The sequence below is a fragment of the Rhinolophus ferrumequinum genome, chromosome 21 (assembly GCF_004115265.2).
Source record: "Rhinolophus ferrumequinum isolate MPI-CBG mRhiFer1 chromosome 21, mRhiFer1_v1.p, whole genome shotgun sequence".
Taxonomy (NCBI): Eukaryota; Metazoa; Chordata; class Mammalia; order Chiroptera; family Rhinolophidae; genus Rhinolophus; species Rhinolophus ferrumequinum.
In genome coordinates, this window is record NC_046304.1 from 36835775 (window position 1) to 36858520 (window position 22746).

The 22746-nt window shown below is 55.1% G+C and overlaps 1 protein-coding gene and 1 long non-coding RNA gene across 3 annotated transcripts in view; both read left to right on the top strand.

Moving 5' to 3' along the window:
* Nucleotides 1-401: 401 nt before the first annotated feature.
* On the top strand, nucleotides 402-12090 carry IGFBP4 (insulin like growth factor binding protein 4). Its single transcript, XM_033090441.1, has 4 exons — nucleotides 402-1048; nucleotides 7856-8013; nucleotides 8812-8946; nucleotides 10894-12090. The coding sequence occupies exons 1-4, from the start codon at nucleotides 700-702 to the stop codon at nucleotides 11026-11028; spliced, it is 777 nt and encodes a 258-aa protein (XP_032946332.1). The 5' UTR covers nucleotides 402-699; the 3' UTR covers nucleotides 11029-12090.
* Nucleotides 12091-17575: 5485 nt separating this feature from the next.
* LOC117013340 (uncharacterized) overlaps nucleotides 17576-22746 on the top strand; it is a 30703-nt gene continuing 25532 nt past the window's right edge. The window contains exons 1-2 of one of the 2 annotated variants that reach the window (XR_004421319.1): nucleotides 17576-17666; nucleotides 19586-19640. This is a non-coding gene — a long non-coding RNA (uncharacterized LOC117013340). The remainder of the gene's footprint in view (nucleotides 17667-19585; nucleotides 19641-22746) is intronic. The other variant, XR_004421318.1, reaches the window with a different exon arrangement.

Genomic DNA, 22746 nt, shown 5'->3' on the forward strand with positions numbered 1-22746 from the left:
AAGGACTCTGGCTGGGGAGACTGAGTCCTTGGAGCCGGGAGTCCAGGCTCTGAGGTTGTTCACAGTAGGGCGACTGCAGGCTGCCGCGGTGGGTCCAGAAAGAATCCTCCCAAGTCCAGGGAGGCAGTCAAAGAACAGCCCGTTCGCGTCTCCTCTCTCTTCTCTCCTCTCCCGGGCTCTGGTTCCGAGGCGCTCTCGGCGCCCAGCAGGGCTTCCAAACTGCGCCGCTTCCTTCTTGGGCAGAAAAGGACTTTCAGATGTTGCGGCGGCGGCGGCGAGTCAGGACAGCGCCCCCTCCCCCTAACGGCCGCGTCTCCCTCTCCCCTTCGCCCTCCCCCAACCCAGCCCGCTCCCCCACCTCTGGGAAGGCGCTGGGGGTGTGGCTAGGGGCCGGTATAAAGTCCGCGGGAGCCGGTCCGGGGCAGCCGCTCAGCCCCCTGTGCCCCCGCCGCCCGCCTCCTGGGCTCAGCCGAGGATGCGGCGCAGCGCCTCGGCAGCCAGGCTCGCTCCCCTGCATCCTGCTTGCTAACTTCCCTGGTTTCGTCCCTGTCCGCCAGCGGGACCGCCCGGTCTCCACGCGCTCTCCGGGTCGGGTCCTCCAGGCGCGCCGGGTGCTGCCCCTGTGTGCCCCCTGCTGCCAGCCCGCGTGCCCTCACTCTCCGCCCGCGCCCCGCGCCGGTGCGGCGTCCTCGCCCGGTCATGCTGTCCCTCTGCCTCGTGGCCGCGCTGCTGCTGGCCTCCGGGCCCGGGCCGAGCCTGGGCGACGAAGCCATCCACTGCCCGCCCTGCTCCGAAGAGAAGCTGGCGCGCTGCCGCCCCCCCGTGGGTTGCGAGGAGCTGGTGCGGGAGCCCGGCTGCGGCTGTTGCGCCACTTGCGCCCTGGGCAAGGGGATGCCCTGCGGGGTGTATACCCCCCGCTGCGGCTCGGGCCTGCGCTGCTACCCGCCCCGGGGGGTGGAGAAGCCCCTGCATACGCTGATGCACGGGCAAGGCGTGTGCATGGAGCTGGCGGAGATCGAGGCGATCCAGGAAAGCCTGCAGCCCTCTGGTAAGGTGCCCCTGTCCTTGCACGCCTTCCCTGACGTGCACCCCTTCCAAAAGCCCCTTCCCCAGTCGGGCTGGTCTGGAAGGCCCTTTAAAATCCCCTGTGAGTTAAGGAGAAGGCAGGTACGTGGCAGGGCCCTACTGGCATGGGACAGGCTCAGCCAAAGAAACTGCTATCGAGTCCCTAGCAGCCTGTTGCCACCGTCAAGGAGGACTCTGTCCCATCCCTCCATCTCAGACCTGCCAAGGATGGCTATTTGGGAAGAGTCGTCGTGGCTGCTGGTGCAAGTGTGGAAAATTAAGTGACCTGGCCCAGCCCACAGCCTCCAAGTGAGCCAGATAACTGGAGGATGGGGATGGTGGTGGTGTGGTGGTGGCCGGGCTTTCTGTTCCTGATCCAGGGGCCTCCCCTCACCCTGGCCACAGGTGAAACCCCAGGGAAGCCCTGAGACGCCAGGGCTTGGACTTTTGGCATTGAGGTGGGTGGAGTGGGACATGCAAATTAGAGGGGTTTGGGTGGTGGGGGCATAAAAGTTGCCCTTCCCCAAAGCCCCAGGCCAGCTCACCTAGCTGTTTGAGAGATACATGGAAGACAGGGGTCACTACCAGGCCTGGGCATCTCCTCCTGCCCTGGTACACAGGCACCCCGCTCCTTCCTTTTGGCAGGTGCCATTGGAGGTGTCAGAAAGAAGCAAGTCTTGGCTCCCAGACCAGCGCTACAGAAATCTAACGGGTGTGAGATAGGGAGCAGAGAAGAGAGAGAGGGAGACAGGCTTAGAAGGCCCTTTGCCCTAAATTCATTCTTACACTTTCTCTTTCCATTTTTCAGAGAGCCTCTCAGTTTCTCCTTATAATCTTTCTCAGTCTCTTTCCTTCTTTCTCTTATTCTTTGTTTGCTGCTGCATCTTTCAACCTCTAGTTTCATTAACAGCATTCTTGAGTTCGTCTTCCTCTGTATCTTCTGCCCATTATCCGTTGCTTTCTCTTTCTCTATCTTATTCCCTTTTTCTGTTTCTGTTGCCCTGCTTCTCTCTCTCATCTCAGTTTCTTTTGCTTTTTCTGTGTGCCACTGTTTCTCTTTCTTTGTTCTTGTCTTTCTGTTACTTTTGGAATCTCTCTCTCTCTCCCCCCTCCCCCCTCCCTTTCCTTCTCCCTCCCCTCTCTCTGCCTTTCTGTATGTCTGCCTCTATTTCTTGTTCTCTCTCTGACTGTTTTGCTCTCCCTGTGCCTCTATCTGGGTCTGTCTCTTTTCCTGGTGCTTGAAGCTTCCATTGTTGCAGTCCGGATGCTGGGACTCTGGCCCCAAGCTTCCTGCTCTGGGTCCCAGACCGCTCCACTTCCTCAATCCTCTGCAGCTTGTTAGCCAGAGGAGAGCAGGATGCAGGGAAAACAGGAAGGAGGTGGACCCCAGGGGTCTGTGCCTTGGGCCTCTCTGCCCTTCCTGCCCCTGGGCAGTGAGAGATGGGTCAGCAGAAAACATTCTAGGAGAAATGCCAGCCTGGCACCCAGTACATCTGGGAAGGGGGGGTTCTGGGGGATTAAGTCGCTGATCCTGGGGGCAGAGATGCCAGTGCCAGTGGGATAGGAGGGGTACTGGTACCAGACCAGGCTGGGAGTGAGGGCTGGGCCTTCGGGCTCCCTGGGTATAAAAGGACCACATTCCCTTTGTATCTCCCTCCTCCACTGGCCAGCGGGTGTCTGGCACCAGATTAGGATGTCTGGTAGCCTGCTCCTCTCTCACCAACTTGAACATGGGGCAGCAGAGCCCTCAGACGGTCTTGGGCATCCAGTTTTCCTTGGCTGGGTAGAAATACCCCATCCTGTAGTGGAGAAAAGTCTGTTTTCCTAGGAACTTTGGGCAGGCATGGCACGAACAGTTTTCGATTGTCCCGTGGATATTATGCAAACCAGCCTCCAAAGGTTACTTTAGGTCCCCTTTGGATTACAGGGCCCAGGTCTCTAACGCCCCTCCCCCCTCCTCGCTTGCCTCATCCTCCACCCATGCAGCCTATGCAGTGTGTGCAGCTATGTGGAGAGGGAAAGGGGAAGTCTGGAGGAGCCTGGGGAGACTAGGTACCTACTTGGCAAGCTGTATCCCTGCCCTCTTACCTCCCACAGAAGTGCCCCTGGCACAGCCTGGGTCACAGGGCACCAGGTGAAAGTCACCCCCAAGAGTTGTGCAGCAGCCCTTAGGGTGTCTGGTGAGATGAGGTGTGCAGGGCTTGGCCCCTATCCCTGCTATTCTCGTTTGCCTTCCACTGTCAATAGGCCGCTGTCCCTCCTAGGTCCCAAGGCTTGGGGATCTAAGCCTCTTGTCTGGCAGAGGGGTCGGGCTCTTCTTTCTGCCTTTTCCTCTTGGGGCTGTACTTCAGCAGGTGACTGGGGGAGGAACATGCCCCCTCCCTTGAACTGCTATGGTCCAGCTGCCTATTAGGGGCCTATTAGGGGCAGGTCTCCCCCTTCCATCTCCAGCCTAACCACCCCCACCTTCCTGTCCCAGCTTTCCAAGACAGAAAATGTTGTGGATTAACAACAACTTGGAGGCCGCCAGAGGTGGGGGTCGGGTGGGACTTGTGCGTCAGCGGTCCACAATTCTGCAGAAGTGTACTGACCCTCGACTCATGGAATCTGGGGGAGTGGACAGTGGGATCAGCGTTTGGACTGGGGAGTTCCTAAACTGTGTTCTGGGTCCCTCTGGGACAGGGTTAGGGAACATGCAGGCCGGGTTAATTTTTAGTCAACACAGCAAATCCTGTCCCCCCTACTTCAGTACTGGGAATCCAGTCATGTCCTGGAAACAGGGCCTTCCCAGAAAGTCTGTGCCTCGGGGCAGAGGGGAAGGAGGAGCATAGCCACTGAACATTTTTTCTTTAGCATTGGCCAAGCCAGAATGATTGGTGCCTCGGGTATCAGGAGTCTTTCCATTTAAAGACAGAGGAGCTGCAGAGATAAGTCTCTCCTCCTTCCCCCACACCCAGTCTACTTCATCTCCTCCTCTGTGAAAAGGGGATGACCGTAGGACCTGCCTCACAGGGTTGGGGTGTCTGGCATGGAGTAAGAGCTCAATAAATTGGAGTGATGATGAGGATGGTGGTGAAGAGGAAGCTGGGTAGATTTCAGTTGAAGCTTAAATCCTCCTCTGATGTTGGGACTTAGGTAGGACAAGGGAGGAAAGCTAGGGGGACACTCAGAGGAGGTGAGAGGGTAGGGTGGACTTTGGAGTCTTTTGCTGCTGTAAACATGGGGAGAATGGGCCAGCTGTCGTTCTCTCTGACTCTTGAGGCCAGCAGCATGTCATAGCAGTGAGGGGGACACCCGTTGAGCCAGAGCTCAAGACCAGCATGGTGGTCTTGGCTTCTCCAGCAAGAGTCCAGGGGAAGAGGGAGAATGTCTTTCTTTCAGGGCAGGTGGGTGACCCTCCAGGTCATGACCTGAAGTGTCTCGGCCCACCCCCTCACATCCTCACCCTGGGTGTCTGGAGTTAAGGAGAAATCATGGAGATGAAATAAGGCAGTGAGAAAGAGAAAATCCTCTAGCTTTGACCATGAACTTTGCAGCCAGTGGTGCCAAAGCTGTGAAACCTCTTTTTTCTGTGGATGCTTTCCCTTCCTCTGTTGCTGGAGCAAAAACCAAGTTTCCCTCTGTGGCTGCATGTCATTGGCCTAGCTCTAAGCAGGGGCTGAAGGAGTCTACCTGGCTTCCCTTGGAATCCCCACCTCCCAAACACACCTTCTGGAATTCAGGAGATCAGAACTTTCAGGGGGCTAGGTCTGATTTTGGCTCCTTCCAACTCAGAGGAGAACCCACCAGGATTGAGGTTTTCTAGAGGACACCGCCTAGGTGAGCAGCACTGGACCCTGGAACACCTGCATGAGCAGGGAAGTAACAAGTATTGAGCCAGTTTTGCAGGTGGGAAGGTTAACATTCTCCAAAGACCCAAGGCTACAACCCTCACCCTCCCAAACCCAGTGCCTATGGGTGGATCCTGGGATAGGACAAGCAAGTCTGGGCAAGGAAAGGTTACAGATTAAACAGAAAGTCAACAAGCCAGGGTATATGACCCGTGTGTCCTGCCTCAGGTCTGTGTCTCTGCCCAGGGCCAGGTCAGAGTACCGAGTGCATGTGGGTATGAATGTGTGGGTGAGTATGTGTCTGGACATGTGATTGTTTGTATATGTTTGTGATTCTTGAGTCCTGGCCTGTCTGCGTCTGAGTGATCAGATATGATATATTCTGTGTACTGATGTCCCCAGGAGAGTAAGTAAGGAGCTACGCTCCCTGCTTTGGTGTGTTCTACTCTAAGCGTACACACAAGTCAGGCATAAGTGTGCTTGACGGTGGGGAAACCAAGAAGGGGGAGTCCAGGCATGCTGCCTACTCGGCTTCCCCAGGCACCCTCCTCTATGTGACGGGGGTCCTACCAACCCAGGAACATAAGCTCTGCTTCCAGGCTCCAGGCAGTCCCAGGTTTCGGTGAGCAGACCCAGTACCTCCTAAGTTAAGGGATAAACATCCCAAATATCCGTCAATGATACCATGAGCATTAGTCATTTGTGAACTGCGAACGCATAGAAGTTCAACATTGGAAAGCCCCATTGCAGTTGAACTTCTACTTCAGATCTCTCTAGATTCTTGAGTCCTCAGCCACTCTGACACTCCACCCCTCCAGGGTGCGGGGCTCTCTACCGCTGGAGGCAGCCCCGTTCATTGGAAAACTCTTTCTTACTCCTCGCACCTAAGCACATTCTGCCCATTTACCAAGAGGAATAGGTGGCACTGCAAAGTGGGGCTTTCCTTTATGGTCATGAAAAGAAAGCAAGCTCAAAGGAAAGACAACAAGACCTTTCCAGGGTTGAAGGGCCTCTCTCTAGTTGGTGCTGTGGGCTGTGGCAAATGAGTCCCTGTGATCCCGTCTAGCCTTTCCCAGGTAACGTGGTGGTACCTTTGCTGACATCTCAGCTCAGCCTCTGTCGAGCCACGATTTGGCTCTAATTTTTGGAGGTCTTCCATTTCCTTGTTCTCTCCATTCCCCAGCTCCAGCCTACACCCCTTTGACCCCCACAAGTCTCATGACTCTGTGCAAAGTGGACGTGGAGGGGAGGTCACTGGCCAGCTTGGGCCTTTTTAGCCAAAAGACTTCTTGGGAGGCTCTTCAGGGAAGAGCCTGGATCCCAGATCTTTTTTCTGGTTCCTGACTGAGGGCTCGGGGTTCATCTTATGGCCCCTTTCGCACAATCCTGGTCTTCTGAAATATATTTGCCCCTTCTTTTGCCACCCCCATCAGCTGGGAGGTCTGGCTATACTGCCTTCTCCTTGGTTGACCTTCAGGAGGAACTTGATGTCATCTCTGGGTCATCTGATGACATGCCTTCTGGACTGTCCTTGGGATGTTAAATATGCGGAAGGTTGGAGTATATCTATCTGCTCCATCTATTCCTTTCCTTTGATTCCTCTTTGAAAGCCAGCCCTCCACTCGTGACAAAGCCTTCTTCCTATCCTTGGTGACTCAATTTTATAAATAACCTTTGGTGTGGAATGTTGACAAAAACTTTCTGAGAGGATCAAGTCTTCCTTGCCTGGTTTTCCTTTATCCACATTCTTCCCCCGACACCCCCAGAAATAGGAGAATAAAAAGAGAACTAACCCCCAACTCACTTTGGTTAGGCGGAAAAATACCATTTGACCCAGAGGCAGCTCTGGGACCGCTGCCATGCATGGAGGAACCTGCTAACTCCTCAGGAAAAAAAAAAATCCTGACGCAAACCAGATGTAACCTTCTGTCTGGCTGCCAACATCTGGAATGCTGGCAGGGGCTTTGCACTCAGGCCGGCAGCGAGCTGCCAAGCCTGAGCATTTCAGAGGTGGCTCTGATCGCAGAGAGATCTTGCAACCTCTTTCTCCAGCTCAGCCTTGTATTCCGGTTTTGGCTGCCTGGAGGGAGGAGCAGCAGTTACAGTGGTGGGACTTCTGGATGGGGTTGGTTTTTGAGTTCAGACAGAGTCTTCAGGAGATCTGGGCGGGGGGTGGGTTTCTCCAGATCCCTAGTGTCCTGGCTCTGGGCAACAGACGTGGACTTTCGATGGGGTCTGATGTCTAAGGGTGGGGGACTGAAGGATTGTGGAGATTATTCTGCTGGTCTTGGGGCCACACAGAACTTTATACAAGCGTGCTTGTGTGTACATGCATACGCGTGTGTGCGCGTGCACACACACACTCTCTCACATGCAGGCATACACACCCATTCCCACTTCTCTCCCATCCAGCCAGTGGGGAGAGCCTTTTGGGCCAGATTTCTCATCACCCGTGGAAACTTTGATTTTGGCCATTTGGAAGAGGGACAGCAGAGCTGACAGCTCTGGGGATCCCCTGGCTGGCACAGCCAGACACTGAAAAGAGCAGGAAAGGAGACAGGAAGAGAGAGCAGACGGAGAGGGGGATGGTAAAAGGAGCTGACTGGAGGGAGACAAGATCCAGCAGGGGGCCCCCCTGCCTGCCTCAGACCTCCCTGCAGGGCCCAGGGGATCCTTCTGCTGTCTGGGCAGCTGTAGCTGGTGACTCATCTGAGGGCTGGACTGGGTGGGGTGAGGGACAAGTCAAGGACTTCAAGAGGCATATTCGCCTGCAGAGATCCAGGGGAGTGGGAAGGAGATCAGGGTGCTGCTTTCACCTCTTCCTGCCCCCAGCCCCCCTGTTCTTCCCCAGTGCTAGACTGGAGAATCCCCAAGAAGAAGAAAACAGGTGGGAGGCTGGGTTGCTATGCTGCCCTGTCCTTTCCCGGTGCTTACCTCTCCCCATTTTGGCCTGACTGCAGACAAGGATGAGGGTGATCACCCCAACAACAGCTTCAGCCCTTGCAGCGCCCATGACCGCAGGTGCCTGCAGAAGCACTTCGCCAAAATTCGAGACCGGACCATGAGTGGAGGCAAGATGAAAGTCATCGGGGTGCCCCGAGAGGAGACTCGGCCTATGGTGAGGAGCTCTGACCTCAGATGCCCACGTGCACAGGCACACACAGCACCACCAGCACCACCACCAGCACCACCACCATCACCACCACCATCACCACTAGATCTGGACTACGTTCGTTCAGTAAACATTCTTTGTGCAAGACGTACCTAGTATGTGCCACCAAGACCCAGAGAGTCCTCATTCCTTTCCTTGACATTCCATTCCTGCTCAGCAGTTCTATACATTGGTATTGCTGAAGTGCTTGTTAAATACTGAAATACTTCTGTACTGGTTGGTAAATAGTGGTTGCCCCAAGCCTCCTGGTGTTTCATGGCCCTTCTCTTGGATTGTCCACCCCAGGCCTCAGTATCTAAAGGGCTAATGCTGTACATAGCAGGGGCCTTGGGACCCTGCTCCCAGGTCTGGTAAATGTCCTTTCTGATGGGTGGTTCTGAAGGATCCATGCCTGGGTCTTACAAGTTGTTGATTATGCGATTTGATCCATCTCTCCTGCTTAGAAATCACCCCTTTCTAAGTCCTTCTCCACAGGTGTTTCCACAGCCCTTTCCCCCAGAAGGTCCCTTCACTTCACGCCTCTCCTTTTTAGAAGTTCTTTGACTCAAGATCCTCTCTTCAGGGTCCCTTTGCTCTCCCCTCCCCACCAGTGTCCCCGCCGTGCCCTTGGCCTCACTGAGCCCTGCCTGGCCTGAGGCCTTGACCCTCTGTCAGGGTCTTCCGTCGCGATCTGACCCCCAGCACTGTATCCTTCTCCTCCCTATCTCCCTTCTGATGAGCCATCTCATGCCGCCTCTTCTCCAGCCGCAGGGCTCCTGCCAGAGCGAGCTGCACCGGGCGTTGGAGCGGCTGGCCGCCTCACAGAGCCGCACCCACGAGGACCTCTACATCATTCCCATCCCCAACTGCGACCGCAATGGCAACTTCCACCCCAAGCAGGTGGGTCTCCATCTCCCTCCTGCGGGGCCCTGGCCTCAGCTCCGGGGGCATCGCTGGCCTCTCCACAGCGTTGTCCAGCATGGAGGTCCCAGGAGCAGGGAGGCTCCCCAACCCACACCTAACCCCGAGGGCCCTCCCCCAGCCTTAGGACTTCGGCTCATTTTGTCCACCTCACTCGTTTTGGAAATGAGGAGACTGAGGCCCAAAGCCACAGAGTGAGTTAATGGCAGACCACCTATCTTTCCTCCCCGTCCAGGGCTATTTCCATCACCTCTTGATTCAACATCTGTGATGTCGACCTAATATTCCGGCCAATCTCTGCCTCCCGGCATTCTCTCAGTCCCCCTACTCCCTGTGATTCATTCTCCTTTGTCGTGCAGTGTCTGAGGTCTCACCTGGGAATGGAGAGGCTAAGTCCAGAGGGGTTAAGGAGAAAACTCAGGCTGCCCCTTCCCCCAAGCTGAGCAGCCAAACCACCTGGGGTACAGCCAGGATGGAGGTGAAATGAGATCTTCCAGCTGGAGATAGGAGCAAGAGAGAAGACAGGAATGTAGGGAACCTCTGAGTTCCCTCACACCCTCGGATCATGAGTTCCTCCCACAAGCCTCTAGGAAGCTGGGGTGTTCAGGAAGGTTGGCCTGCTCCAGCCCCATCTCTGGCCAGTCAGAGTTGGACCCCCTTGGAAGGGTGGCATATCTTGGCAGGGCACTGGGGTGCCTCATGCGGGGTGTTGCCTGGGGAGCCTTGGCCTGGATCGCCTTCTCCAGTTCTTTGGGGTGTAGTCACACAGATTCTCACACTTCATGCTCTATAGACAAATCCAGAAAGTGGGTTGCCACTCAGCCAGCAGAGGCCCAGCTCGGAGGAGAAACGCTGCTCCTGAGTGCACTTCCGGGATGGCGTGCGGAGGTTATGGGTGGCGCGCGAGGAGGGGAAGCCCAGGGAGGGCCCCCAAAACCAATGCCAAACCTATCTCCAACCTTTATCCTAAATTTTATTTTTGTCCCAATTTTTAAAAAACTTTTCCCCCCAAATTTTAAAAGCTTTTTTCCCTAATTAAAAAAAAAATTAATAGACTTCATTTGTTAGAGAGCAGTTTTCGGTTTACAGAAAAGTTGAGCAGGAAGAACAGGGTTCCCATCTACTCCCGCACCCCCAGTTTTCCGTATTGACATCTTGCATTCGTGTGGTACATTTGTTACAACGGAGGAACTAATATTGGCACATTATTATTAACTAAAGTCCACCCTTTTCACTAGGGTTCACGCTTCGTGTTGAACAGTTCTATGGGTTTTCTTCCCCCAATTTTTATTCCACTGAAAGTTCTCACACTTGACCCTTTATCCCCAGACCAATTCTGACCCTTGAGACAACCTTCACTCCAACTCTAATCCTAACTCTGAAATACACTTTTGCCCCCTGCCCTCCCTCTTTCCCCAGTCGAACCCCAACCCAGACCTTAGCCCACCTGCTTTAGTTGCCTTGACCTCTGTCTTTATCTCAATTCTATTTCTGACCCGGGCTCCAAGCTTTACCCAACTCATGTTTTCATCAGAATTTCCAGTTCATGTGCGGCTCTTCCCTTGATCCTCCTTCACTTCAGCTGGGATCCTGCTATTAATCCCACCCTTAAAGTCCCACCCCAGTCAGAACACACTCCAAATCTCTGAACCCGAGCCTTTCAAATCCAGCCGTACCTCTAAATCCTATGGATCCAGTCTCCCCTCCAGGTCGGCTGTCAATCTTTCTTTAAAAGACGCTGCCGTTTCCAACCCTCTGGACCTTTCCTTCTTGGTCAGTTCTCTCTACTCCAGTGAGCTCAGTGGGCTTGCGCTCATGAAAGAGCCTCCATCCTCCGGCCGTCTTCAAGCAACTGTCTGACTTGGGGGCTGGGGGGGTGTTGAGCGGCTGCCTGGGAACTGACCTCTCATGCCCTTGTCTTGGCAGTGCCACCCAGCCCTGGATGGGCAGCGCGGCAAGTGCTGGTGTGTGGACCGGAAGACAGGGGTGAAGCTTCCGGGGGACCTGGAGCCGAAGGGGGAGCTGGACTGCCACCAGTTGGCGGACAGCTTCCGAGAGTGAGCCCTACCGTCGGCAGGGGGCTCAGTGCCCCCTGCCACCCCTTCCCCTGGGGGCTGCAGAGCTGACCTGGGGCCTGGGTCTGAGTCCTAGCTCTGCCTCTGGCCCAGAAGTTTCCCTCGGGTGTTTGTTTGTGTGTGTGTGTATGTGTGTGTTTATGAGCATGGGTGTGCCCTTGGGGTGAGCCGGAGCCTAGGGGTGTCCTCTTTGGGCTTAGATAGCCCGAGAGGTCCGAGAATAGCAGCGGGGAGCCCTGGTATATTTCCAGATTGATCCTGGATTCATTCATTCATTCCGCCATCTGAAAACATTGATTGACCACATACTACATGCCAGCTCTAGTTTTCAGCACGGGGCTCGTATTCTGATTTCCTCTGATTTGAACATGTGGAGCCACTCCTACAAGTCTGTGGGAGAAGTCTCATTCCCATAATTAGAGGAATGGCCTCCCGTCAACATGGACCGTCACCACTGTCCCTCTCAATCTAGTCAGAAAGTGGAGGCCACAGGGAGGGTGTGGGGAAGCAGATGGGTCAGTGGTCAAAGCTAAGGCCCGCCAAGCTCCCCGCTCTCCCTCCCCAGGTCCCTGCAGGGGCAAGGAGCTGCAGAGATAAGCCTGCCTTTGGGTTGTGTGTAGTGCCCTCTGCTTGGTTGCCTGACACCTGAGACCCTGCGAGGGGGATGGGAGAGGGTCAGAGGAGGGCCTGTAGGACAGAGGGCTGGGGCTGTGCAGTGCATCTCGGAGTGGTCAGGGTCAGAGGAAAGAATGCGTGAGCGGACTGCATGTGCCTGATGGAGAAAAGGGCCGGCGTGCTGTGGGCCGAGGGACTTCCTTCCATCTGTGGTCAGAGCCATGACATCACCAGGAGGACTCCATCCTTCAGTGGCTTACAGCCTGTGGCTCTGCCTCCCTCCCTACACCTCCTTCTCCCACATCTCCCTCCCCTACACTTCCCTACCCCCTGGGCATTTTCTGGCTTGACTGGATGAAAGGAGACTTAGGGACCTATCAGTTGGCCATGATGTCTTGTCTTGTCTTGTCTTTTTTTTTTTTTTTTTTTTTTAACAAAACAGAACAAAACGAAAAATCCTAGATACCTGTGTTTGGTTGTTTTATTTACAATTAGAGACAGGGATGTACCAAGGGGTGGGGAGGCCTGTCCTACGTGGTAAAAAGGTGGTGAAGGGTCAGCTAATTACTCTCCTCTCCCCGAAGCCTCTTCCTAGGGAGACTCCCTGTCCCAAAAGGCTGTGCTGTCTGTCTGTGTTCCGACTCCTGGTGGGGAAATACTGGCTTCTGAAGGGAGGGAGCCAGGATAGCCCTGCTGGGCCAGGACTATATCTGGGATCAGCTGGTGTGTAAAGCTGGGGCCTTTCCTAGGGCATCGGGCAGATTGGGTTTGCATCTGGATTTGATTTACTAATTGAGTGAGGGGAGGCACTGCCCTGAAGTTGAGAAAAGGCGGCAAATTTTCAACCACATTCCACAGCTCCGCTTGCCTGGATTCCTGACTGGGGGTTGTGCTGAGATTTGACTCTGAGGGGTCATTTTTGATCTTGCCGTCCTGGGCACACCAGGCTGTGAGCTTTTGGTGTCAACCCCACGATTTGTGATCACGTTGTACAACTGGATTCCTGGTCATTTCCCAGTGTCCCTCCCCCACCCCTACCTCTGTACCAGGCACTGATTTCTTGGGTGGAGGCCCCTTTCTGGGAGGTCACAGGCAGCCTGGAGGCGCTGTGCCCCGAGCAGCTGCACTCTGGGGGAGCGCCCTCCTGTCTGGCAGTCTCCTGGGTTCCTAGCTCCTCCCCAGTTCCAGAGGCAGCCCCAGGTCCCTGCATCCCACTGGCCCCTGCTGTGCTGGCACCGGCACTGTTCCATCCTCACTCAGCTCACCGGCTCTGACCTGGTGGTGGTATCCGCAGCCACCTGGTCTCCCCGATGCACCACAGGCTGCTGCCAACAGCAGGCAGTAAAGAACCAAGTGATGCCAACCTTGCTCTCTCAGCCCCCCCGGCCACTCTTCACAGAGCTCTCTCCCTCCTTCTGGGGCCAAGGCCCAGGTAAGTGGGGGGAGACTGTTGATTAAGGTTTAGGTCCCTAAGCCAAATAAAGGAAAAGCATTTCTTTAAATCCCCTTTGTCTCCAGGCTCTCTTCCCAATGCTCTAGCCTTGCCCTCCGCAGTAGGTGGTAGGACATCCTGTTCCTTTTAGGGGCCTTCAAGCAGGGTCTGCTTGGGAAGTAGCTGCACATATGGCCTGGGACATGCCTTTGTGAAACACGTATATTTATTGTGTGTGTGCGCGCACATGTGTGTGAATATAGCAAAGTGGTACCTGAAATGTGAGTGAGCGTGTGGGCTTCTACAGGGCGTGTATACCTGGTCTGGTGTGTGTAAATGAGAGCACGTGTGTGGTGTGTGTACATGGGAGGTGTGAATCTGACTGAATGTGCGTGAGGTGAGGAGAGGGAACGAGAAATTCAGAGGACGGATTTCATTCACTCCAGGCTGTGCATGAGTGAGCCTCACTCGTTAGGTGTCCCCACGGCAGGATTTGTGGGGAGCTGTCTAGCATCAGAGAACAGAGGGTGTGCGCTTTGGGAGGGGCACATCCATTTTCCACAGAAACACTGCCCCCACCCCTGGCGCTTGCTCCCACAATCAGGGAGCCAGGTCCTCGGTGTCAAAAACAAAAAAGGAAATCCAAGCAGCTCAGTGTCAACGTGGGCACGCTCTGGGGCAAAGTGACCTGTCCTGGGGGAGAAGCGGGCTACAGACGGGACGTGTGGGCCTGTGTGCACCTCGGCCCTCCCAGCACAGCCTTCACATACCCTGGACGGGTCACTCTGGTGCCACCGGGGCATCGGCATCTCTGGCAGAGGGAAAAAGGAGGAGTGGGAAGGACCAAAGCCTTCTGTCCTGGTGGCGCCACCATACCTGGCTGAACTTAAAACCACCGTCCTGGAGTGCTCTACCCAGCCTCCCTGAAAAATGTCATTCCCCCCTGCTGTGGCTTGGAGCAGAGGAATGGGGGGGGGGGGGGCGTTGGGCTACAGCAGGCATTTGGTTTCCATTTCCCAGCTCATTAGCGAGATCAAGCCCTGATGTCGGCTGCGGGCTGGGGGCTGGCTTTTCCGTTGGCAAGAAGGCAGGGTGGGAGTAGGGAGGCAAAAATGGAGACTTGGACCAACGCCAGTAGTAGAATCAGGTGGGGGAATCTCTGGAGCGCTGGCCAAGCCTCCCGTCAGGGCCCTGAGCTTCCAGCCACTGCTACCGCTTCAACTTCCAGGAAAAGGCGGCTTGTCCCAACCCCTCTACCCGCTGGGCCAGATTCCGCCACCAAGCTGCTCCAGGAATGTTCTGAGGCATGCAGGACTTGGGGCGCCTCTTGCCCCCCCCCCCCCCCGCTCCAGGGGGGGGGAGATGGCTGTGTGGTAAATGACCCTGAAACATTCCCAGCCAGAGAAACTCCCCCTGCATTCCAGGCCCCCATGGCAATGGCCCCTCTGACCTAGAAAGAGAAAGTCAAGATGAAGTGGTTGGACGGAGCTGGGAGGCAGGCTGGCAGCTGGGATGTTGAGTTGTCCCAGGGAAGAGGGGAGGAAAGGGGCTCGTTAAGACTCAGGGGGGAGGGTCAGTGGGGAGGAAGCTATTCAGGGGGAGGGGGAGTTAACAGGAACAGTAAGTGGAGGAGAGACAATGGGGCCCCTTTGGGCCCCCCCACGGGGGAGCAGACACCACTCCAGCCAGCCAAGGGTCTAATTAGATCCTCACTGTCAGAATGACCTGTCCCCTCTACGTCTGAGGCCCCAGGGGGTTGGGGAGGGTTGGGGTCAGGGAGTAGAAGGGGGGGTGCTGCAGATAATTAGAAACATGCTCTCCTGAGCGAGCAGGCATCCCCAGGACCACCTCTCCCCTCGTGGACCCCCTGTCTTCCCCGGGCCTCCGGCCCCTTCCCCAGGACCTAGACATTCCAGCCAGACTAGAGGAGGGGCTGGTGGAGCCTGGGAGTAGAAACCCGGTGGGACTGGCTTCCCTGGCCCTTACACACTCTCTAAAGTGCAAACAACTTATTTTCGCCATGCAATGGTATTTAATTACACATAAAAACAGAGCCATTAAACTGAAATTAAACCCTTGTTGGAATCACTTAATTCAAGGCATGACAAATTGCTTTCAGTGGAGGCGGCAGTGAAGTTCCCCCAGGCAGAGATGGAGATTAGTAGCTTCCACGGCTGGCTGGGTCCCCTATTCTCTTGGCCTCCTTGCCAGTTCTAAATTCTGAAACTGGGGTCAGAACCTTCTTTCTAAAGACCACCCAAGTCAAGGGGAAACCTCTAGATTTGTTCAGGATGATAGGAATGGAGGGTTGGGGAACTGCAGAATCACTGTCCAACCCAGTTTTAGACAACCGGTCCATTTTATTGACGGGCAAGTTGAGGTGCCAAGGTCATCCAGAGCCAGGATTAGAACCCTGGCACCAAGCCATAACCAGGGAGGCTGTTTTTTTTTTTAGGTTTGTATCCTTTATACCATGGGCCTGGAGACAGAGGTTGGAGCTGGAAGGGTGAGGGTTGGGGAACCAGAGTAGGCCCTGGTTGCGGAGGGCAGATTTCTCCAGAACCGTGTTCCTACCTGGTCGAAGTCTGGAGATAGCAGGGAAGGCAAAATGGTGGCCCTGGGGCACGGGCTACTGAGGCAGCCTTGACTTCCTGGAGGGGCAGCCTGGTGCCCAGGCTCTGGAATCAAACAGACTTCGTCGCTTACCACTTGAGTAAGGTTGGGCAGGTAAGACGTTTCACTCCTGTGAGCCTCAGTTTTCCCATCTGTCAAGTGGGGATGGGAATTCCTATGTATAGGGTGCCTGTGAAGACCAGTGGGCAGCATGTGTGAATAGGGCTTGGGCCGAGTTCAGCAAGTGGTGCTATTAGACTTCCTTCTCAGGACCTCTGGTTCCCCATTGGTGATAAGTTTCAGCTGGGGCCTGGTGGTTTCTAGGACCTTCACTCACTCTGACTCTGTGTTTGCAGCCTTTTCTCCTCCCTCCAGTTTTCCTCCTTCCTTCAGTTTCCCTTCTCTGTGGTTTGGACGTCTGTGGACAGACGTCTGTGGTTAGACTCTTGGATAGTAAGAGGCAGGCCCATGGACCCCTTAAATTCCCCTGCCTTACCTAGCCTTCCGGTGGCTGAGCGTGAGGCCCCTCCGGGAGGTGAAAGGAGACCAAACAGGACAGGGGCCACACTCTGGGAGGGCTGCGAGGCTGTGGCCTCCCTCTTCCATGTACCCTCCACGACCCGGGAACCTGCTCTCCTGATTGAAACCAGATGGGTCTGCTGTGGCCGGAGGTCTGTCTCCGCAGTCCACTCACTCAATGTCCTCCCCCAGGAGGGGAGAGAGGGGGCAAGGCTAAGAGGAAGTGGAGGTTGGGGGGGGGTTCCTCTTCACTGGGGCTGGGAGAGAGAGTCCTTCTTTCCCTTCTCCCTACTCTCCAGGCTGTTGGCCTGGGAACTTTTCCATTAACCATGGAGGGTGGTGGTGGGCTGGCGGCCAGCTGAGGACAAGTCTCCCACTGAGGCTTGGGTGGGCAATCCTCGACCTGGGACCACCGCCCCACCCCCACAGCGGAGCTCAGCTGCAGGCTCCAAGTAGAGGCTGACCGTTCCTGTCCCCTGTCTCCTGGACTGGTCTCAAGGTCATTCCCCTCACTCCTGGACTCTTTGGCCTTGATGGACAGGGAGGTTCGTGTGCAGGGGGTTGGGGTGGAAGGGCCGGGGCTGGGCTGAGGCCCAGGGTTCCCGTCATTGCAGGCCTGGCAGCTACCCGGCTGCAGATGGCGCCCCCGCCAGCCTGGCGGCCAGCACAAATGCTTTACAGCTGTACTTCTCCCTATGGGCTTGCCTTTGAGTCTAGAGACAGAGATGGGGAGCCCGGGGGATTCAGAGGGGTACACATAGAGAACTGGGGTGGGTGGGGGACAGGCCAAGATAGCTGGTTGCTGAGAGAGTGAGAATGACAAGGAAACTGGAAGCTCCTGAAAAAGTTTCCTCAACACGCAGGGGTTGGAGTGGGGAGTTCGTGAGGATCATGCTGGGTGGTGGGCGGTGGGAGTGGGGGGCTGCCTGGCAGGGCCAGGGTGCAGGGTCCCCGTCTCTGAGAAGAGCCAGAGCTTCTAAATTGGAGCCGCAGGGAGAGTAGCCCAGCCTCGTCTCCACCCAGGGGAAATTGGACCAGACTGCTCAGGAAATAAATTCAATTTTCCAGCATCATGGAAGGTTAGTCGGACAATAGAGGTTTCTTCCCCCCAAAAAACATAAGAAAAAAAGAAAGCCAAATTGCCTTTGGCTGAGCTGTTTCCCAACTTCATTTCTTAGCCTCACTTGAAGGCTTCTCATTCCAAGTGACGTCTGACTGTTCGGTGACCCCTGGCCTGATCACAGTCTGAAGGGTTAGGCCAGGCCAGCCTGAACTGTTCTCCCAGGACCTGTGACCATCCCCATTTCCAAAGGCCCTGGGCAGGCCCAGCCCCATGCAATGAGGGAGGGGCTGTGGTGGAAATAAAAACCCTCTCCCCAAAAGATTTTCGATTTAAGGTTGGGTGAGTCCTAAATCCCAGGCAACAGGCTCAGAGGGGTTTATATGTAAGTGAACCTTAAAGGTTTTCTCTTTTTTTGGCGGGGGGGGGGCGGGTGGGGAGCAGCGTGGGAGCGGGGGTGGGGTGGGGGAAGTTGCCTTTAAAATGGAAATGGCCAGACCCTTGCAGGGGACTTCCCTGGGGCTCTTATGAGGGGAGATTGGCCTGCAGACTGGGGAAGTGTCAGCCTCCAGTTGTGCTGTCTGCAGATGGTGGCCTGTGGGGGACGCTGATGGCCTGTGGGGGCTCTGGGTACTGGCAGAGAGAGGGAGGCTCAGCACAATCCAAAGTAGAGGGCAGCCCCAGAGTGGGGGGAGAGCAGAACCTGCCAGGAGGCACATCCCAAATTTCTGGGGTGGGAGGTAGGAGGGAGGAAAGAACACACAGCAAGTTTTGGGGAGAGCAGGACAGTGTCTTGGCTGGAGAGGGTATGTGTGTGTGTGGGGGGGTGGATATAAGGTGGGGTGGGGAGAGAGGGGATGGTTAGCCTGCTGGCTGAGAAAGGTCACTTCCTAGAAGACCAGGGCTGGGAACTGCCTTCAAGTTCTTCTTCAGCTCACCCATTGCACAGATGGGAAACTGAGGCTTAGATGGGTGTGGGACTTGCTTGTCTGAAGGCAAAAACAAGCTAATGGTAGTAGCAGAGTAGAACTCAGGGCAACGTTATTTTCATACCACCTCCCAGTGGAGCCAAGCGGGGGGTATCTTTGGGCACATAAATGGAATGGGACTCTTCAGACACCGAAAAGGGAAGCTAAGTAAGTGCTATCGAATGAGAGGAGGGAATGAGGTCCTGATGGAAGATTCTGGGTGGAAGATTACAGAGGAAGATGTGTCACTTTCCAGGCAGAAAGTGGGAGGGGTGATTTTTGTCAACATCCTGAGCAGCCTGAGGCTAGGGACCAGGGTGGGGTGGGGACCTAATGGAAGAAGAGGGGTTTGCAGAACATCAGAAGGCCCGGCAGAGAACCGTGTACATGGAGGAGGCAGGGGATTGGACTTACTGGCCTCTGGTTCAATAAGCTCCAAAAGTCATCATTATTATCAGCGTCACCAGGGGTTTGGGTCCAGATTGCCTGGGTTCACATCTCACTCCACCGCTTATGGCTGGACCCTGGGAACATGACTTAACTGCCTAATCCACAGCTCCATATCCATCAATTGAGGACAAATAATAGTATTTACCTGTCGTTGGTGTTGTCAATATTAAGAGAGATAATGTATGGCAAAGCTTCTGACAAATACTTACTGCAAGCCTGATGTGTGCCAGGCACTGTTTTAGGTGCTGGGGATTCAGCAGTGAACAAGACGAGTGGTTTTCCTCATGGAGCTGCCATTCCAGCAGCGTGGTACTTGACCTATGTATTAGGTGCTTGGTGAAAGAGTGACAGGAGTGCTATCTTTCACATAACGAGCACGTGTGCTCCATAGGCCACAAACTGCATTCATGTCCAGTGTGTCTTTAGGTTTCCCATTACCTTAACGTTATGGGTGGGAACCTGAGGCTCAATGCTCAGAGAAGCGACTTGTCCTAAATCATGCAGCTAGTTAATGGACCTGCCATCCAGATTGGTCTGACCACGTAGGCTTCTAATTCTTGATGCAGAAGAGGGAAGTAGTGTGTGTGTGTGTGGCAGTGTGTAGGTGGCAATGAGGTGAACTAGGGAAAAGACAGGTGCCATCTGATGTTCACGGGTGTCAAATCTAGTGCCGTGGAGGAGAGACTATCTCTCCTGGGCACATGCAGACCGGACCCGCACCTACCGGCCAGTCGTGGTGTGCGTCATTCATTCTGCTCTTCCCATGGCAGCTCAGCACATAGTTGCTGAATGAATGAATGAACAAGTGAGTGGCAATCTCCCTTCTCCTCTCCCTCCTCATCCTCTCTCTGGTTCTCTCCTCGTGGTGTGTCTCTCTTCCCTACAGGCCTGCTCCAAGCCAAGCTCCACTTGCCCGCCCGGCAAGATTCCACTGGAGAGAGGTAAAGGCTGAGATGCCTTCCTGAAAACAGGGTTATAATACAAGCCCCTGGCTGGCTCCAAGGGCCCAGAGTCGGGAAGAAGAAGGTCTTTGCTGGGGCTGAGGGCCCAGCCTGGCCAGCACTGGGGGGCTGTGGGCTGGGGAACATGGCGGGGGCAGGGAGACAAGCCAATAGGAGGAGTGCTATAGATTGAATTGAAATGTGCCCCCCGCTACCCCACAATGCACATGTTGAAGCCCTAACCCCCAGGGTGACTGTATTTGGAGACAGGACTTTTAGGAGGTAATTAAGGTTAACTGAGTTATAAGGGTAGGCTCCTAATCTGACAGGACTGGTGGCCTAATAAGAAGAGAGCTCTCTCTCCAGGAAACGCACTGAGGAAATGCCATGTGAACAAACAGTGAGCAGGTGGCCACCTGCAAGCCAAGAGTAGAGCCCTCACCAGAACCCAACCACGCGGGCACCCTGATCTTGAACTTCAGGCTCCAGAACTGTGAGAAAGTAAATGTCTGTTGTATAAGCCACCCAGACTTTGGTATTTTGTTATGGAAGCCTGAGCAGACTAATACAAGGGGGAGTAGAGGCCTCTAGTCCTGCTCTTTCCCACATTGAACTAAGCTCAGAGAGAACCAAGGACCCAGGCCTAGATCAAGTAGGCTCCTCTCCCATCCTGTCTTGGGATGAGAGCCTCTCTTCTTAGGCAGTTTTCCAATCTGTAAAATGGGATTATACATATATAACGTGTCTCATACTGAACGTAGCACATAGGAACCCCCCCCCAATAAAAGTTAGTTTTTCCCCTTCTTTGCATGTTAAACTCCTATTCATCCTTGAAGACCCCACTCAAATGTTACCTCCTTGGTAATATTGCCCTCATTCCTCCCAAATGGGTAAAGTCTATCTTCCCTGTTTCTGCCCTTCCTGCCAGCCCTGCACGGCACTTACAAACCTCTGTTAAAATACTGTTGTATTTATGTGTTTTCCTGGCTCAGTATGTCACCAGAAAACATTTGTTGGAGGAATCAAGGTGCCGATCTCTGGGCTGGGAACCCCCAACCCTGCCCTGGTTCCAAGTCCTCAGCCTATTGGATGACATAAGAATTACGGGCCGAGGAGGATGAAACAGCAGAAGTGAACAAACTTGGCGCTCTGTGGGAGATGTGTGGGGGAGGTGGTCAGATGGGAGGTCACTCTGCAGCCCGAGAGGAGGCAGGGTTCAGGGGGCATGGGAATCTGAGTACTGAAAAATGGTTGGCAGTGCAGGAGGCTGCCCCCGCCCTTCTCCTCAACTCCAGCAGCAGCTGGACTTCACTGTGAGTTCAGCCACTTGGAACAAAGGGGCAAGGGAATTAAATGGGAAAAGAGTGAGAGGGAAGATTTTTCTGTAAAGAAGGAGAGGAGAGGTTTGGGAATAGGTGGGTGGAGAAGGTATGAGGAAGAGAAAGATGATGACGGAGAGAGAAACTGGGAGAGGGGAAATGAGGGAGGATTGGGTGGGTGGTGTGTGTGTGTGCAGAGAGACGGATGCAGAAAGGGATGGGGAGAGATGGAAAGTTGGGAGGAGTAACATTGGAGGGGATACTTGGGAGGGAGGCTTAAGAAAAAGGGCCAGGCCTGGAAGCTCCTGGAAACAAAATGCCTGGGCGTCCCTGTATGGATGTGAGGAGCCCCCCTCCCCTCCTGGCTCCTGGCTTGGTGGCTGTCCTTCCTCCCCTCTGCCCTCCAACCCTCCCACCCTTGCTGGGCTGGCTGCTCTGCCCGGCAGCAAAAGTCCAAGTCAAGTTCTCTGTTAAATCTTCCTGGAGGAAAGGGCGGAGGTGGGGGGGACTGCAAATGCAGCCGAGATTATTGGCTTCCACAGACTCTGTCCATGGCCAGGCTGAGGGGGTAGGGGTTAGGGGCTGGAACTGCAGTTTGGTAGAGGGAGAGGAGGCAGGGGCTAGTCGAGGCTCTGGGCTGGGTCCATTTACAGGCCTTCCAGGGCAGCCCCTGCCACTGGGTGCCTTAGCTCAGCCCAAGTGGAATCTGCAGCTCTCTCCTTCCTAAGGCTCTTTAGGAAAGCAAATGCCCCCTACAGTCCCCTCTGGTACCGCTTGCCAAGGCTTGGCCTGGCCGTGCCGGGGGCCGGAGTAGGACTCCTCAGGCCTCGGGTGGAAGGATGGGGCCGTCGTGTGGTTCTCTAGGGCTGAGCTGATAGCTCGAGGCTCATCTGGGTTCAAGGACTCTTCCAGACTCCTGCTGGCTGCTCAAGGTTCACTTGCCTCTCCTTGTCCTTCAGGGAGCCCGAGTGAGACCTTGGAACCCACCAGGGGTGCCACACGGACTTCCTTTGCCTCCGGGAAAGGACATGGGAAATCCGGCCCCTCTGTCTTCCTGGCAGAGTGGCAGGGAAGAGATCATGAAGAACAGGTGTCAGACATGGTGCAGGGGGTGGGGAGAGACAGCGTGATTTAAGTGATGGTTTATGAAGTGGAAGCCAGTGGAGACTGCATGGCTGTGGCCAGGGGTGTGGGAGGGTATGTGGCACATGTCACCTTGTCTAAGACACAGCCGCCACCTGCCAACGCAGGTCCCCTTCTCTGAGGGGACCCCTTCTCCCTCTCTGAGGGCACAGCCTTGAATGCCTCAGAACCAACTATTGTACAGAGACAGGAACTTTGTTTTGTGATGGGAGCAACGCAGGCACCCATGGGTCTATGGAGGGCCCTCCGCCAGCCCCCGGACTGTGACCTTGAGAACCTTTCTAGCAGTCTGCAGTCTGCAGGGGTGGGCCAGTGCCCAACCACAGGCTGGGTAGGTTGGTCTTAACTGGTCCCGCCAGCCCAGGGCCGCTTCAGTTCAGTTTGGTTTCCTGGGTTGAAATTCTAATCCATCAGGCCCAGCTTTGGCCAAAGATAACGGTGCTCTGGCAGGGCCTGCAGCTGGGAGGGGGCAGGCACTTGTTCCTCACGGAGCAAAAGTGGGCTTCTTCTCTGAGCCTCCCATTCTGCCTTCATGGTGTGGTCTCCTTAGGACCCCAGGCCTGCGAGAAACTATTCCAGCTTCTGGGGTGGGGTGGGGTGGGAAGGACACCCCAGAAGCCTACAAGCCTCCTGGCGTGGCAGCC